Below are 19,683 nucleotides of genomic sequence, written 5' to 3'. Positions count from 1 at the left end.
GCACATCCGGCGACGCTGATATAACCTCTGCAGTTGCGAGCGTCGTTAAATAAAACATAACATTTATATCAATCTTCATTCAACTATGATATTCACTTAACTTTAACCCTTGCTTTCTCCGTTTTTAATAAATGGCGCTTGGCCCACTATGGCTCTGAACCCCTCAATTACTGTATTTCAGTGAAAGAGACTGCTGATTGGCGAGTTTCGTTTCGCATAACGGGGGTACACTGACGCGAAAACAAATTTGCAAGCTCTCGCCTATCCCGAATAACCTACCACCCCTTTTATGCTAGGATGGACTTTTCCAAACGAACTTCAGTTCCATGAAATTAGGCAAAATCTTCTTCCCTTCCCTTCTAAGACGAATATGGGGCGAACTTCCAGACCAGTGCGTGTCTGTAAGAGAATTTTTTACAAGCATTTTTGTAGTTTTTGGGCCTTTTTGGAATTTTGTGCGGTACTTTTATTTTAAATAAGTGTAAAATACTTTAAAAAAGCGCTTTTCAGGCACAAACACAGGTTTTAGGCATTTATAGGAGTTTACGGTTCAGTTAGGCGTTTTAGGTCCTATAGAATTTTACTAGGGGGATCCTATGTACATGAAACGCAGAAATATCTGAATAACATAGTCCAGGACATAGGAAAAAAATAGGTACCGTAAAACGGGGTGAATAAGGACGAAGTTTTACTATTTGTTTCTTTGTGCCAAAGAGTAAATATAATAAAAAATGTCCATATGTTATATTTAACGAAGCTCGCAACTGCAGAGGTTAGGCCTTTAGGTCTATATCAGCGTCGCCGGTGTGCTGGAATTTTGTCTCACAGGAGTTCTTTTACATGCCGGTAAACCTACTGACATGAGCCTGTCGCATTTAAGTACACTTAAATGCCATCGACCTGGGCCGGGATCGAACCCGCAACCTCGGGCATAGAAGACCAGCACTCTACCCACTGCGCCACCCAGGCCGACAGTATATACAGTATAATAATAAGAGTGTTTATTTGTTCATTCGTTATGAATAAAAACATAAACAGTCTTCTTATATTTACTCTTTGTCACCCCATTTTACGACACGGAACTGGAAATCAATTCACTAGTAATAATTACAAATGCAATATCGCAGACAAATACAGGAACAAAGCGCCACAAGATGGTTTCAGAAATGTAAACACACTGATATTGTAAATAACCTGTTCCGGTTGGACATCCTGGTCTCTCTTGAGAAGCAGTCGACAGCATCCAAGCTGTATTTCAACGCTATCCTTGGAAGTCGATTCTCGTGCTTCCCGCAAACCTCAATTAACATTCTATATCACATTTAAGTACACTTCGACCTGGACCGGGATCATCATTATAGTATTATTCTAGGTTTAATTTGTAATTCATTAAATACAAAAATATTCTTTGTTCTTAACTTAATATGTCTAGCTTTCATTAATAGGTAATCTTTTCGTACTCTGATTTTTTTATTGTAATTGTAATGGTAAATGTAATATTAATTGTAATTTTATTCTTCATATTATAGTTGTAATCCCCTGGTAGAGGGGCAGAGAAGGCCTGACGGCCTTATCTCTACCAGGTTAAATAAATAAATACTAATATTAATACCGGGTAGCTCAGTTGGTAGAGCAGCTGGCTACGGACTGGAAGGTGTGGGGTTCGATCCCAGGTGGTGACAGGATTTTTTCTCGTTGCCAAACTTTCAGAACTTTCACTCAGCCTCCTATAAAATTGAGTACCGGGTCTTTCCCGGGGGTAAAAGGCGGTCAGAGCGTGGTGCCGACCACACCACCTCATTCTCTTGCCGAGGTCATGGAAAGCATGGGGCTCTACCTCTATGCCCCCCCCCCCCAAGTGCCTTCATTGCATGTTACAGGGATACCTTTACCTTTTTTTTACCTTTTACTAATACCCTAGATCATAGAATACCCTAGATCTAGGCTAATACTAACCGCAATCTCGGGCATAGAAGACCAGCACTCTACCGACTGCGCCACCCAGGCCGACAGTAAATATAATAATAAGAGTGTTTATTTGTTCATTCATTATGAATAAAAACATAAATATTATTATTATATTTACTCTTTGTCACAAAGAAATAGAAAATAGTAAAAATTCGTCCTTATTCACCCCACTGTACGGCACGGAACTAGAAATCAGTTCCCTAGTAATTAGAAATGCAAGTACCAAGCACTACAAGATGGTTTCAGTAATGTAAACACACTGATATTGTAAATAACCTGTTCCGCTTGGACATCCTGGTCTCTCTTGAGAAGCAGTCGACAGCATCCAAGCTGTATTTCAACGCTATCCTTGGAAGTCGATTCGTCGTGCTTCCCGCAAACCTCAATTAACAATCTATAAAGTCTTACGTAAGCGATTACATCTATATGCTTACGAAGTACAGATGAACCAAGTTTCCCATGTTTATTATTTTGCTCTGCACTTATACTGAACTTCATTTAAGAAGATGATTACTCCAATCTTCAATAAGTTTCTGTTTTATGATTAAAGTGCTTTTTGTCTCAGGCATAGGCGGAGTTATGGGGGGGCACTGTCTCCCCCCCCCCAAACTTGGCCGAACTCGTTTTTTCTATTAACGTTAGAAAATATTGAATTCAAAAGATTTTTCTTGATTTTGTTTATGATCAAGTTTCTGTACTTTAAATTGAAGAATTAATGTCTTCAGACCATGTGTCTGGACTGTAATATTTATTTTAAATTTCTGAATGTGTAAGAATTTCCATACCTAATTTGAGGAATGGAAGTACTGTAATGTTTATTTTCTAACAGCCTGTACTGATGTGTTAGAATTCTGCAGGTGTTCAAGCAGCCACATGGAGAAATATGAATAACATACTGCACAACAATGCAGAAAAAAGAAAAGTGATCCCGGTATAATGTGTAAACTTAAAGACGAGATTAAATGAAATAACTAGAATTTAAATTTCATATGATATCTTGCTTTTTTAAATAAACAGATAAAATAAATGTAAAATTGTTCCACCCTGTGGGTTAGTACGTCTGGCCATGAAACGAGCGGGCCCAGGTTCAAATCTTGCTTGGGACAAGTTACTTGGTTGGGGGTTTTCCTTAACCAATTGAAGCAGAATTGCTCAGTAATTTTTGGTGTTGGACCTCGGACTCATTTCGCCATCGCTAATTCACATATCATCCATACAATAGCTCGGCTTAAGTTCACGGTGCGGCGTGCTGTACTTGTACAAGAGCGCGGCCGTTCAGCTACCCAATCATTAACAGAATAGGAGTGGTAAGCACAATAAGCCTCAGGCTGCAGTGCAAACCTTCGGGTCCCTCCTCAGTACAAGAGAAAAAAAAGTAAAATTGTCTGTATATTTTGTTACATTTTAATTTTATTACAATACCTTCATTAAGTGATCATATTCCGAAATATTGTACCAAGGTCAAGCTATATATAATCCCAGAACACGGACGTCATGACTTTCCCAACCGATTGGATAGCTGTTGCTTTCTTTGGAGGCGGAGAATCACTGTGCTTTCATTGTTTCGGCTGCTGTTTTGTCTCTGGTGTGTAGTAATGGATCCAGTTTTGATCTGTGGTCAATAACCGCATAAAAAATCGGGTGTATTTTTATCGAATTGAACCAGATAACTCCTCGAAATTTGGTATCCGACGTGCTATGTTCCGGTGTTAACAAACGTGAAACCCACCTTGCGGAGATCTTGGACATGTCCAAGACATTGCTCAGTTGAGAGACGCATAACCTCGCTAATTTCCCGCACTTTCAGTCAACAGTCATTCAACACCATATCGTGGTTTATTTCTGCGATTTCCTCACTTGTTGCTGTTACTACGTTCACTGCAGGGGTCGTCTTCCACACGCTCTCTCGGCCATGTTTAAAATGCGCCTCCATATTTTCACAGTCGTAAACGCTGGAGAGAATTTCTCCAGTGTAGCATCCATGTCTTCTTTAATTTCTGTTGGGATAATTTATTTTGTTACTTAGTAACAGCACGAAGCTCGATATTTTTCATTTTTGCCAATCTGTTCGGGACACTGACTTCAAAATGAAACTGCACAAAATGTAGTCAACAGAAAATTATGATATTTCGTGCTTGAACTAATGTAAAATGGCCGCTAACAATGACGGCATTGTTGATACGTTTTCAATGCCATCTCTGCAGCGAATAGGGATTATAAAGAAAGGGCACTGAGCGAATTTTCCTGTTTTGTTTCTCTGCGTTTAGTTTCACTTTCAAGCGCTAGAGGTTAGTGTAATCGAGCATACGCTAAGAATAATAATTGAGTATAGAGTTGAGACACAGGATCCAAACATCGCCTACCTTATTGCATAATCCAGTAACGCTTTGCTTCAAATAAATTCAAGTTAACTGCTTTTCCTTATTTCTCAATGACAGACTAGTAGTAATAATAATTTTTTATATTTCAGATATAATAAATTATATTATAAAATAATGTAATATATTATAAAATTATGTATCAAATTCGTTTAATATTTGTATATAATATAATATAGGTATATGGTTTTACTTCTCATAAGAGTTTTGTTTTTCCATTTTCAGTGCTATCAAATCATTGCATATTTTAATTGTTGTTGGGGTCAACGTCTCAACTCTCATTATAAAGGAACTCTAGAGTCTAGACATTACTGTTAATGAGAATTTATTATTTTATGGACCTAATTTATTTTATTTGAGTATATAATGTACCTAGATGTATTAATTATGTGTTATATTTCCGCTGTGTCGACTGCTAGCTGGTGTGATGTCAGCGCCAACTCTAGGGAGGAAGCAGAATCTCACGCTCTAGCTGGCTTGAAGGTCATTGAAATCAGTCCATTCTTTATAATCCCTATTCGCTGGTCGTACTTTATGATCTCACGTAATGTCATTTTGAAAAAAAATAAATTATTGAGTCAATAATCAACTATTTCTATATTCGTTACAGAGATATTTTGTGCGAGATCCTGCGTATTTGCTTGTTTTCCGCACAGAACCAATACGCGGTAAGTGTGAAATACCATATTCAGTATTCCCAACGTAACACACATAACAATTTCCCTCTTCTTACCGCTTAAGCGCGACATTCATTTTACTGCTTTAGGATTTTAACATATTATTTTTAGAGACATTTAACATAGTAATAATTATAAATTGGAAACTTACCACTGCAATTTCACCTAAATTGCAATGTTAATTATTGTTTTTAAATATTTGCAAAAATTAAGTAAAGTCTACTACTCCACGAAACTTATTGCATTCCTGATACAAGTAACATTAAGGAAGCCGTGAAAAAATCAACGAGATTCCAGATGCCGATGTTATTTCTGCAATATGTTATATAAATAATATTGTTAAAATATTAAAATGAAAAATATATCATTATATAACCTTACCGTTTGTTTTAAGTTCGCATTTATAGACTGGGGTGGGGGGGGGGGGGAAAGACAGACGTACATCACGGCCTGCTGGAGTATAGTAAACACAGAAAACATTTTAAAGCAACAATGTTGAAGATAGATATTTATGTTTTGCAAATTTTCCGTCATTGAACAGAAACCAAGATGGAGATTTCATTGCAACTAATTAGAAATTCGTCTTTCAGGTATGTAATAAACGATCTTCGCACAAAATAATGTACGATACACGAGCGGTATGTTTGTTTTCATGTTCTCGGAAATTAAAAAAGCTCAACTACGTTTCGCTTTTTCAATCTTTTCCTCGAACATGAAAATGTCAACATACCGCTCTTGTAACGCATATTACTATTACAGTTACATAACACTGCGTTAGAAAGAGTTTTCTTTCTTCTTAAAAATTTTAATACTACTTTTGAATAATGGGCGAGAAAGGGAGAGTAAATAATAAAAGAGAGAAGGGACAGAAATAGATTGATTACCCCTCTGTATGAAACATAACAAATCGCACACTCAAAGTGTTGTTGACCCTTTTAACATCATTTACAGATAAATTTATTACAGTTTTATCTTCTTATTGCAATAACTTCTGCCCTACATTAGCATCGACGTGTACTTCAAGTACAAGGTCCTCTAACCTCTACTCAATCTCGTGATACGAATAACCAATAAGATAGGGACACACCTCGAAAATTGACCAATCAATTTGAGCATTGTAGTGTAGGAATGAGCTGGATCCGGAGCCAGTGGCTCGATTATCTTAGGACATCCCCACTCTCTGATCACGATAACCTCTCGTCTTCCAACGAACATGCCTTTGCAATTAGACAGCGAATGTCTTGTAGCGAGGAGGGGAAGGGTAGAATGATGGGGACGAGCTGCAGCTTCAACAATGTGACAGTCAAAGTCTCAGATCAAAGTCTACTGTTTTCCGCTGTGATTTTGTTTCCCTGTATTTAATTTTACATTTATCTATACAAATAATAATCTGTAGCCGAAATTTTTCTGGTAATTTTCGATTTTCAAAAAATAATTGGTCCTAACATATATAATTAACCACCCTGAAACCGAAAATCGCTTTTTTTTTAATTTTTGTTTGTATGTCTGTCTGTCCTATTCCGAGGCTTATTGTAGGGATTCGTAACAAGCTGTTTTTTACGGTGATGGGTTGATCTTTTGAGAAGATTAGCTCCGTACGTAGATGAAATTATTGGGGACCATCAGTGCGGTTTTAGGCGTAATAGATCGACTATTGATCAGATTTTTTGTATTCGACAAATAATGGAGAAAAAAATGGGAGTATAAGGGTACAGTACATCAGTTATTCATAGATTTCAAAAAGGCATATGACTCGGTTAAGAGGGAAGTATTATATGATATTCTTATTGAATTTGGTATTCCCAAGAAACTAGTTCGATTAATTAAAATGTGTCTCAGTGAAACGTACAGCAGAGTCCGTATAGGTCAGTTTCTATCTCATGCTTTTCCAATTCACTGCGGGCTAAAGCAGGGAGATGCACTATCATCTTTACTTTTTAACTTCGCTTTAGAATATGCCATTAGGAAAGTTCAGGATAACAGGCAGGGTTTGGAATTGAACGGGTTACATAAGCTTCTTGTCTATGCGGATGACGTGAATATGTTAGGAGAAAATCCACAAACGATTAGGGAAAACACGGAAATTTTACTTGAAGCAAGTAAAGAGATAGGTTTGGAAGTAAATCCCGAAAAGACAAAGTATATGATTATGTCTCGTGACCAGAATATTGTACGAAATGGAAATATAAAAATTGGAGATTTATCCTTCGAAGAGGTGGAAAAATTCAAATATCTTGGAGCAACAGTAACAAATATAAATGACACTCGGGAGGAAATTAAGCACAGAATAAGTATGGGAAATGCGTGTTATTATTCGGTTGAGAAGCTTTTATCATCTAGTCTGCTGTCAAAAAATCTGAAAGTTAGAATTTATAAAACAGTTATATTACCGGCTGTTCTTTATGGTTGTGAAACTTGGACTCTCACTCTGAGAGAGGAACAGAGATTAAGGGTGTTTGAGAATAAGGTGCTTAGGAAAATATTTGGGGCTAAGCGGGATGAAGTTACAAGAGAATGGAGAAAGTTACACAACGCAGAACTGCACGCATTGTATTCTTCACCTGACATAATTAGGAACATTAAATCCAGACGTTTGAGATGGGCAGGGCATGTAGCACGTATGGGCGAATCCAGAAATTCATATAGAGTGTTAGTTGGGAGACCGGAGGGAAAAATACCTTTGGGGAGGCCGAGACGTAGATGGGAGGATAATATTAAAATGGCTTTGAGGGAGGTGGGATATGATGATAGAGACTGGATTAATCTTGCACAGAATAGGGACCGATGGCGGGCTTATGTGAGGGCGACAATGAACCTTCGGGTTCCTTAAAAGCCATTTGTAAGTAAGTAAGTAAGTATGTCTGTCTGTCTGTCAGGATGTTTGTTACCTTTTCACGTGGTAATGGTTGAACCGATTTATATGAAAATTGGAATATAAATTAAGTTCGTTGTAACTTAGAATTTAGGCTATATGGCATTCAAAATATTTTATTTAAAAGTGGGGTTGTAAGATGGCTTGAATTAAATAAATCGAAATATCTCCCTTATTATTAATTATCATGAAAAATATTACATAACAAAAGTTTCTTTAAAAATAATTTCCGATAAGTTTTATTCCATGCAACATTTTGATAGGACTGATATTTAATGAGATAAATGAGTTTCAAAATTACAATAACAACGCCATCTGAAGCGGTGTAATGAAATAAAAAACAAATGACTTCGTCTATAAGGGGCCTTGGACAACAACAATCGAAAGCTATGGAACATAGCCTACAGATAATGTTTCTGTGTTTGTATGAAGTAATATCGGAAGCTAAATTAACCGATTTGTATAATTAATTATTAATTCGCCATTGGAAAGTGTAGTTTCTCTAGATGGACATAATGCTATAATGTTATTACAGTAACTTCTGAGAGAATCGAGGACAGGTAAGATTAAAATAGCTTCTTATGCACAGAAAACTTGATAGGCATTCGTTTCCTGTATTTCCTAAAATAATTTTTATGACCAAATGAGTGTCTCTGGATCAAAATGATCGCATTTTAATTTCTTTTAATACAATTTAAATTAAGTAACCTAATAAACGATTTATCTTTCTATCAAACACGAATGTTCCCTGGATCAAATGTCCTATTTTAATTATGTAATTACTTTATATTTATTTCTAACGGGTGCAGCGGAACGCACGGGTACGGCTAGTCATTAAATAAAGTACAAAAATTGTGATGCTATAAAAATAAATTCACAAATATTAGCAGAAATACATTCCTGATATCGAAAAACTGCTTTTGCGCATATTATGTCTATGTGTAAGCGATTTCTCGTAAACCATTGGAAGGATTTCATTTATATTCAATACCTACAAGTAAATTTATCCGCTAATGATGCATGTGGAATATAATAGTGCATTATACAGGGTGGAAGTAAAATAACCCTGCAGATTTTCTGAGCGAATAGCTCATGTTGTGTATAACAAAAATTTTAATACCATATTGATGGAAAATCCACAGTTTTCTCAGATTTTTTTCCTCTTATTCAGTAACTATTGCGAGTAGGATCGTGATTTTTGTCCATATCAATAGAAAATCTCATAAAGAATCATTTATCTCTCTGGCGTATTTCAATAGCATGGACGGTTTTCATGTAAATTTAATTTAAAAACCACTGATTTCAAGCCACTGATCGATGCGACCAACTTGCAACATTGTAACCAGAAAGGGAGATGGGAAGTTGTTCACTAAGACAGAGAGACCTGAGTTCGTTAACCTCTTACATCTGTATTACGAGAAGAAAAATCAGTGTGTTAGTGACGAGGTTGCCAGACTGCTGAATCTTTCAACTTAATTTTCTAATTAACCGTGCATTTAATCACAAAACGTAATAAAGGTTTCCTATTCATTTAAGTTTACCCTATCGTCCCTTTCAATCTTCAGGGTTATTTCAGTTCCACCCTGAATATATACTTTTTTATTTAAGTAGATTATGTAATTCTTAATTATGAAGTAAAGGTACATTGTTTAATCAAAATATCTCTTTATGGAATAAATTTTTAATAATCTATATATATAATTTGAACTGATATGGAAATTACGGGAAAACGGCTGAACGGATTTTAATAAATGACCCCTCATTTTGAAGCTTGGAACTCAAAGTTTTTCAGAAAAATAGTAGTTTTCAGTGAAATGTCAATTTTTCAACATAATTTTCCTATTTTCCAAAATCCATCTGTCGTCAGTTTTGAGAACTAGCTAATTGCATTTCAGAATAAAACAAAACACACACTACAGTAAACAATATTACACGAAGGCCATGATCTGCAAGAATGCTGACATATTTAGAGCTCAAATTAAATTGGTTATTAAAAACTTAACTTACTAAAAATAATTTACAGGTTCGATTCTGTGGTGTGTAATTTTCTGGGTACAGCTGTGTATTGGATATTAATAACTACAAAACTTGAAGTGGTTTGATGACATTATTATCATTAGAAATGAAATATTATTGTAGTTAATGCCATAATGTGACTATTTTTCATTAATTATACATATTAATGCTATATTGATGATATGAAAGTGAAACGTTTTGGGGTTATATAAGTAGATGTAGAGAATAACTTAAATTAGATCTTGATTTCTATATTTTACTGAGTGGCGGCTATATAGTATATATAGTATATGTTACTGAAAGCTATAAAACTTACGTTTATTTGAACGTCTAATGAACTTAGTTTGCAGCATTTGCTGCACAAGCCACTAGTATAAATATATTATATTCAGTATTTATTTTGTGAAGCATCAAGAAAAGGATTTCACATTGTAGCAAAATATCTCTGTATACTCTACAGACATTCAGTTAAAGAAATATTTGTACTACTTTATGTAGACGGACAGGCAGACGGCATGTAAAAAGCCACTAGTCATTTTATAGTTATCAGAGATGCTGGAAATATGTGTCTGAGTGAAAATGTCGAAAAAATATTTGACACATGTAGATACATTTGCATTTCAAATAATTAGAAAGTAAAAACGTTACTGAAACATCACAATATAGTACCACTATTTAAAACGTATCCTATCTACATACTGACTGAAGAGTTCAACAATTTTAGAGTTCATTATTATCATGGTGAAAGTAAGTGATGTATAAAATTTGGCCTTGACACAGATGACGGCTTCAAATCAAAGAGCTCGAGGTTAAGTTTGTCAGAGATTCTATTAGGTTTGTAGTAAAAGCAAAGACTTTCAGGCTTACCTTTATTAATTTGGTGCCTTTTCCAATTTAATTACACCATTGCTCAACTACCGTCAGTTTCATCGTCTGTAGCAGACTCAATGCTTTAAGATGGGCGCTGAATAAAGAATTCAGTTTACAATATCAAATTTTCAATTGAATAATAAATACGATTTAAGTAATTCTTTAGAACTTGGCTACCTTCTCACAGCGACGAGTTCGCGTCTAGCAGTGTAAGTCATGCTACAGAGCAATCTTTAATTCAGAGAAATATTTACACTTTCACACTTCCTATTTCACTCATATTGCTAACTTCATAATCTGTTACCGGTTAATCTTTACAATTAACATTTCACTGCTAACTATACAAGGAAAAAAAAAATGCATCTACAGGTTGAGGCAGAAGTCAGGTTACATAGGAATAATTACAGTGTATGTTCAATTTGAAAACCATCTGCTTGAATGCATGCCTCAATTCGATGTTCTCAATTGCGTAAAACTTGTGTTAATATGGTGGTATGTCTATCCACCTTCCTGGAAACTGTTCGTCTAACATCAAACTAACTTGGTGACCGTAATGGGGATGGGACACCGTCCTGTTGAAACATATTCTAAATATTTCTTCTTTCATTCGTGATGCTCGGGAAAACACTCTCTTCAAGCATTTCCCTTTCATCAGTGGGATTACCTTCCATGAAAAAAGGTCCACCGACTGTTCTCCATATGCGTAGGGGAGAGTCGGGTAGTATCGGACATCGGGTAATATCGGACAGAGCGTTTCTTTCATCTACCACCATATGGTAGTACCTGAATGAAATGGTTACGTTTTTCTATGCGACATCACAGAAACGTAACCATGTCAATCAGGTACTATCATCGTGTGGTAGATGAAAGAAACTCACTGTCCGATATTACCCGATGTCCGATACTACCCGACTCTCCCCTACAAAATTAGGAGCAACATTATCCCTCGACATGGAAACCCGATTATTTCCCTTCGTGTTTCAACCAGTAGGATCTGTTTCCTCAAACTGAATTATGGCATATATTTCTATTAAGTTTGTTATGTAAAATTATTTCGTGTGATTTAAGAGAAAGTTACAACGCAGAACTGCACGCATTGTATTTTTCACCTGACATAATTAGGAATATTAAATCCATACGTTTGTGATGGGCAGGGCATGTAGCACGTATGGGCGAATCCAAAAATGCATATAGAGTGTTAGTTGGGAGACCGGAGGGAAAAAGACCTTTGGGGAGGCCGAGACGTAGATGGGAGGATAATAGGCTATTAAAATGGATTTGAGGGAGGTGGGCTATGATGATAGAGACTGGATTGATGTTGCACAAGATAGGGACCGATGGCGGGCTTATGTGAGGGCGGCAATGAACCTTCGGGTTCCTTGAAAACCATTTGTAAGCAAGTAAGTATGATTTAAATTCAAATGTATTGTTTTGAGCTAAGAAATGGAGACAAAGGCTAATTGGGATTTCCCGGTCTCTGATCGGGTCAAAAACCCTGATAGAACTGATATTTAACCTTTGTGATGAATTTCGGTGTGAAGTCCGAAAGGCCTAATTAGTCAAATCAACTCTACACACCTCCACGCTGGGGCCTCCTGGGATCTTTTAAGATATGAAAGAGAGAGTGGTGTGCGAAAAGCAACGGGAAGCTATCGCATTTACCTTTCTCAAGAAAAACTGCAAACATTTGGCTGGGTCACTGGCTGAGAAGAAACTACTTACTGAAGGATGCACTGGAAGGAATAGTGAACGGGAGAAGAGTTCGGGGCAAAAGAAGATATCAGATGATAGACGACATTAAGATACTGGATCATATGAGGAGACAAAGAGGAAGGCAGAAAATAGGAAAAATTGGAGAAAGCTGGGTTTGCAGTGAAAGACCAGCCCTTGGACAGAACACTGTGAATGAAAGAATAAGCAAAGAAACTAAAAGTAGCAGGTAAACGGCATTAAAATTTAAGAAAACAGGAGTTTAAATTAAATAATGCCGCAGCATCGTGATATGAGACATTATGCGTAAGATTCGCTTTACAGAATGATTGCTGGTTCGAGTCATCATGGGGAAGGAATTTTCTCAGATTTCGATCAGTGTATGGGACTAGTGTTCGCCCAGCATCGTGATGGGGAGCTACGATAGGTGGCGAAATCCGTCTGGGGGTTTACCATGCTGACCACACCGATACCTCCGTTCTATTTGGATGATCTTTCACCTCTGATGAGACACGTGGACGTGAGACCAGCAGTCGGCTGGTTGGCTTAGCCCTTTATGGGCTATCGCGCCACGGTAGGACGGTGCTTAAATATACATTAAACATTAATTAGCATTTATTTATAAGCATTTATTTTTCTGTTTTCTATCACTTTCAAAATTCAAAATTATGTAAATAAATAATTAAAAATGTATTTAACTTAAACTATATAAATAGTTTTGTGCGAGATCGTGCGTATTTGCTTGCTTTCCGCACACAACCAATACGCGATAAGTGTGAAATACCACATTCAGTATTCCCAACGTAACACACATAACAATTTCCCTCTTCTTACCGCTTAAGCGTCATATTCATTTTACTGCTTTAGGCTTTTAACATATTATTTTTAAAGACGTTCAATATAGTAATAATTATAAATTGGAAACTTACCACTGCAATTTCACCTAAAATGCAATGATAATTATTGTTTTTAAATACTTGCAAAAATTAAGTAAATTCTACAACACCACAAAAGTTACTGCATTTGTAATGAAAATAACATTAAGGAAGCCGTGAAAAAATCAACCAGATTCCAGACTCATCACAGACTGGGGGAAAAAAAAGACAGACGTATATCACGGCCTGCTGGAGTATAGTAAACACAGAAAACATTTTATAGGAACAATGTTGAAGATAGATATATTTGTTTTCCAAAGTTGCCGTCATTGAACAGAAACCAAGATGGAGGTTTCATTGCAACTAATTAGAAATTCCTCTTTCAGGTATGTAATAAACGATCTTCGCACAAAATAATGCACGATACACGAGCGGTATGTTTGTTTTCATGTTCGAGGAAAAGTTTGAAAAAGCGAAACGTAGTTGAGCTTTTTTAATTTCCGAGAACATGAAAACGTCAACATACCGCTCTTGTAACGCATATTACTATTACATGCTGAAAGCAATTAATTACATTTGAATTTTTCAGTTGGTAATCTAAACTTTTTTATGACTGTAATAAGAGTAAATAATTGATTATATTCTTTTATTTGTATAGCGGTCTTTCCTTTGGAGTTTTGATCTGTACCAGCTTATCGCATGTATCTCCACAAACAACTGTGACGTGACCCAGTCGTTCCGTAAATAGGAAGGGCATTTAATAATGTTAATGAAATTGTTGATAAAGCTGCGCGTCACGTGACACTTCTATAAAAATATGTCTGCTTTCTATATTTAAAACCATCGTTGATTGTTATGCAAATAGAAGGTAAAAGTATCTCCTTTTAGGCTGGTATTACGCTATCAAAAATCTTTCATAAAATCTGTGCCTTGGGGCAAGACAATGGTAAGTGCCAATATGGACCATGTATGAATAAAACCACTTTCTGAACGTTTCCTTGTTCTACTATGTCTGTAATTTGTTCTGTCATATCTGCCATCTATGAAGAAGTTATTATTGCAGGGAGAAATAATGAGTCAAAATGAAGAACCGTCATTCACAGGGGATGCTAAAAGTGATTCTGAATATGAACCAAGTTCTTTAAACGAGCGATAGAGAAGAAACGAGAAAGAGAGAAAACGAGTAAACTACAAAATGGATAAAACGAATAGAGAGAGAATAGAGGTATACCGAGGAAAAAAAGAGAGAAAATAGAGGACTAAGTAGTGGTAAAATAGAGGAGAAAATATGGAGAAAATAGAGGGAAATATTAGGGAAAATAGAAAAGAAAATTGAGGCGCGGCATATAATTAAAGAATGATTGAATTATCGATTTTATGGCGTGTATCTCGCGCCCCTTTTTCAAAATTTATCCATTCACTATAATTTTAGCACTTCTCAATACTGTCCGTATCCTCCCACCAAACACCGTCATACTCTTCTTTCACTGTATACCTTATTTTATTTCATGGAGTGCAGTTTCATAGAAAAGACTTTGCCGACAGACCTTCTACTGCCCCCCTACTAATTGGTTGTCATAAATAAATGTCTTCCTTACTGTGACGGAAATCTTGTCTTCTCCTGTTAGTAACCAATCATAACCTTCGTTCAGAAGAATTGACAGTCTCCTGTCAAATCCACGTGGAGGCAGAGTTGTCGCATCTTTTCCGAATTCCAAGAATCCCGTCAGTTTCACTGCATAATTTCGAGGGTCAGCAGGACTGTGGCAACTGTGTAATGTTGGGACGAGGGGACAGGATGGAATTGTCAGAGTTGTTTGTGTAGGAAGTCATAAATCTGTAAGTGGGTGTTCAAAGGAGCCACCGAACTGCACTCCTTAAAATAAAATATAATATAACTGTTCTTCGACCCTGGAATTCGCTACCGAGTAATGTTAGAGGCTGTCAGACATCAAACCAATTTTAAAATAGGAAATATTTGTCGATTAATTCTCAATACCAATATTAGACTATTAGTTTCTGTTTCTTTGAATATTTTAATGATTAGGTATATAATAGGCTATATTAATTAATTCATTATTATTATTATTATTATTATTATTATTATTATTATTATTATTATTATTACTACTAACAATGTTTATTATTGTTTCACTAACACTACTTGCCTAACTTTACATTATTTTCTTTTGCTCTTATTATATACTATTAACCTCTCACTGCCATATGATTATAATACATTCACGGTCTTACTAATAAAAACTCTATATACAAAAGTTTAACTGTCTTATACTTATACAATGAGTAGCTCGTTTATAAGTCGTGTGTAAATTCCTTACTAATAATCACTACATACGTCGTGTATAACAGTATAACTGTTACATAGCTACGTCATAGTTTCGTCATTACTTCGTTACGAAAGGTAATAGAATATCTGAGGTTCTCTACTGGATCCGGTAGAGCGCTCTAGTGTGGCATGTTAAATATCGATAGTACAACTGGCTCTAATCGATTACCACACTACATTTTGGTCAAAGAGTACAAGCTACAGCAATATTATTCTAATAATTCTATGATCTTTGGTTTGTTCTTCTGTGGTTACAAGGTAAACATCATCATAAAATGACAGTCGTTACGAACAGCTGTTAAAGGGGCGGCCATTTTTTCCTTATATACAACGCTTAAACAAGGGGTTTCGTGTATATAACTACTGCAAAGCAATTCCCATTGTATAGTTACAGCCTGTTTATACGTCCATAGCTTATTCACGGTTTATTAGTAACGTTTTCTGTCTCAACTCTGCATAAGTCTCGTATGAAAACTATACACGGTTTATTAGTAAGACTGTCAAGATATTATTGTAATTGTTACTTTATAATAATAATAATAATAATAATAATAATAATAATAATAATAATAATAATTTATTTAACCTGGCAGAGTTAAGGCCAAACGGCCTTCTCTAATAGGTAAGGTTATTGTATTTAATTTAGAATCTGGCCTTAGCTATGCCAGATTAAATGAATTAATGATAAATAAATAAATAAATAAATAAATAAATAAATAAATAAATAAATAAATACATACATAAATAAATAAATAAGTAATAATAATAATAATAATAATAATAATAATAATAATAATAATAATAATAATAATAATAATAATTTCTTGTTCATTAGTGAAATGTATACCCGTTTAAAATTATTTGCAAATTAGGTAATTTTGAAAATCTTAGTGAATTTTTAAAGCGCATATTTTTAAGTATCTTTGGCATTTAAAATACTTAAATACATATTTAGCGTGTTTACTTATACATGCATATTTTCGTTACTTTTTAAGAAAACATCAATATTTAATTCCATGTTTCGTGTTTCTTATATAATTGGAACGTAACAGAGGGAAGGATAATAGAAGAATTCTGGTATAAAGGCTACGACAGAACTGATTTGTGTATGCTGAAGTGTGAATAAGTGCAAAGGTCTTCACCATTATTCAGTATACCGTCAACGGGGGTAACATTGGCCCATTAAAGGTAACTTTGGCCCAACAAAGAATATATATTTTAATTGTTGTATCTCCACAAAATGTGGTATATCATAGCAGCCTCAACTGTACTGTGTAGATGGCAGCTCCTGTCAGTATTTTGTGAGAGATAGCCTACTGTATAACAATTCAAATATGTAATTTCTGTTGGGCCAAAGCTATCCTTAATGGGCCAATGTTACCCCCGTTGACGGTACATCTTGATTACACAACTTTTAACCCTATATCACTTCGGAATATATAATTTATTCAGTGTTAACTTATTTTTAAATTGGGCGATGACAGAAATATTTATTTTTAAAATTCAAGCAGGTATTTGGGTAAGTTGTAAGTACATCTTTTGTCAGTTTGAAACACGTAACTAATAAAAGAATCTGCAATTCCACTTGTAGAAATTTCATAAGCACATATTTTGTTTTTAATTTTGATGTACATATTATACATATTAATGGAATTTTAAGCACATCATTATCCGACTCCTATCGACAAGCTACTAAACAAAATAAAAAAACTATTTTTTCCTGATTGCGTCTTATGAGGACTTAAGCTTAAATCCGTCCCGAATGAAGCCATGATTATGTTCTTACCTGGTTGCCGAAGACTCCAACTGAACAAGCGGAGGAGACTTCATTGGGGCCGAACCACACGGCGGCAAGTCGCGCAGGGACGCTGAGGATGAAGACTTGAGACACGGCGACGAGCGTCTGTCCAACAAAGGCCACCACGAACATGTCGGCCGACGCCGACGCCACCTTGATCCAGGAGCCTGCCGCCGTGCCCAGGGCACCCAGGATGGCGGACACGCGCAGGCCCTACCAGAATAACAACAACAATAATAATAATAATAGTGACAATGACAATGATAGTGGTAGTGGTGGTAATAATACTGTAATAATAATACAAAAAGAAGAAGAAGAAGAAAAATTATTCATTAAAATTAAACAAATAAATGAAGCTGCTTGTGTTTAACAAGTTTCCTTAAGATACAACTGTCATGATCAAACATCTAAGACAATAATTAAGTTACGTATTCCTTTACTGTTTACATTATTTGAGGACTTCATTTTCAAAACGTTTCTTGTCCACCTGATAATGAAAATGAGCTTCCTATGTCAAAGGATTCTTCAAGTGTAACTCTACATACAACTGTCATGATTTGGCTTCCTCTAAACCACTAAAAATCTTGCGTTAAAAGCCACTATTGAAATCAAACTGACTCTCGTCTACAGCAAATTGCGACAAAATATTAGTTCTAGCTTTGGAATCATAGAGTCTCATGCTACCATTTGATTCTAAATGAAGAGTCCACTGCAAGAATGATGGATGTCACTTTCTTGTCGAAAATGAACCAAGACTGTCAATGCATAGCTTAAGACATATAGAATGTACATAGAGAGTTATATGGCATTAACATTGATAGTCCTTGTCCAGTAATGATCGGAAAATCACAGTTAAGCTTTGAGCACTAATGATTTCAAACTTTCAATTGCTTCTCCTGCAAAATGTAATCCAAATGACATCCATCATTCTTGCAGTGGACTCTTCAAATGTACCCATTCTCTTTAGTTTCGTAATGTCTCTTGCCTAACTAGTAAGAAATTTTAGACCTAAAAACGTTTTTCGTGATTTCCCACAAAGTTATGGGAATGGATAAGGGTCGTTTCGAAAATAAGCTCCTTATTTATGATAGGCTGTAGGTATCGGCATAGAATACAGGCATTTCGTAACATTGCTATAAGAAACATATTACATACTAGGTTCAAAAAGTTCCCGGAATTTGTTAGCATCATAGAAACAACGTACCTTAAACACTATTCTACACCAATCCCTTCAAAATAGTTGCCTTCCGCAACTACACACTTTTGCCAACGCGTGTAGAGTTCCTGGAAGCAGGCCTGGAAGCCATTTTGTGAAACCCGTCTTAGTGCTCTCGTCGCGTTTGCGATAACCTCTTCAGCATTGAATCTCCGTCCTTTCAGATGACTTTTCAGACGGGGAAACAGAAAGTAATCAGGTGGTGAGAGATCAGGAGAGTATGGTGGGTGATCCAAAGCAATTATGTTGTGCCTGGCAAGAAAATTCTTTACAATAATTGCGCGATGAGCAGGTGCATTGTCACATGCATAAGGAACCAGTTTTTTTCTACCCACTTTTCTGGACGTTTCCTTCTCACTGCGTCCCAGAGGCGACGGAGGGTTTCTACGTACAATTCTTTCGTTACAGTACGACCTTCTGGAATGAACTCATGGTGCATGAGACCCTGAGAGTCGAAGAAAACTTCCAACATAACTTTGCTTTAAGTGTGCTTAAATGCGACAGGCTCATGTCAGTAGATTTACTGGCATGTGAAAGAACTCCTACGGGACAAAATTCCGGCACATCCGGCGATGCTGATATAACCTCTGCAGTTGCGAGCGTCGTTAAATAAAACATAACATTTAAAATAACTTTGCCTTTGGAAGTGTCCCTAGGAAATTTTTGCTTCCGAGGAGATGTTTTCGATTTCCACTCAGATGACTGTCGTTTAGGGACTGGGTCGTACAAGTAGCACCAGTTTCATTTTGTTTAAGAAATCACCATCTTCATCAGCCATACTGATCATGTCCCCAGCAAAACACAGAACTTGATGTTTGTACATTGCTCTGTGGACATAATTACAAAATGCGACGAACAAACAAAACACTATGATAAACAATTGCCTACAACTCAAAACCAATAATTGCCATTATCAACAAACTTTAAGGAAATGACATCATGAATGTTACCAACAA

General features: G+C 35.9%; 1 protein-coding gene across 2 annotated transcripts in view; it reads right to left on the bottom strand.

Moving 5' to 3' along the window:
• The window catches only part of HisT (Histamine transporter), a 112,971-nt gene that overhangs the window by 22,569 nt on the left and 70,719 nt on the right, over positions 1–19,683 (bottom strand). For both annotated transcript variants that reach the window (XM_069819350.1, XM_069819349.1), the window contains exon 3: positions 17,500–17,724. In XM_069819350.1, coding sequence (XP_069675451.1) covers positions 17,500–17,724 — 225 coding nt within the window. The remainder of the gene's footprint in view (positions 1–17,499; positions 17,725–19,683) is intronic.

Source organism: Periplaneta americana, chromosome 2, assembly GCF_040183065.1.
Source record: "Periplaneta americana isolate PAMFEO1 chromosome 2, P.americana_PAMFEO1_priV1, whole genome shotgun sequence".
NCBI classification, from domain to species: domain Eukaryota; kingdom Metazoa; phylum Arthropoda; class Insecta; order Blattodea; family Blattidae; genus Periplaneta; species Periplaneta americana.
This window is presented reverse-complemented; position numbering and strand designations above follow the sequence as displayed.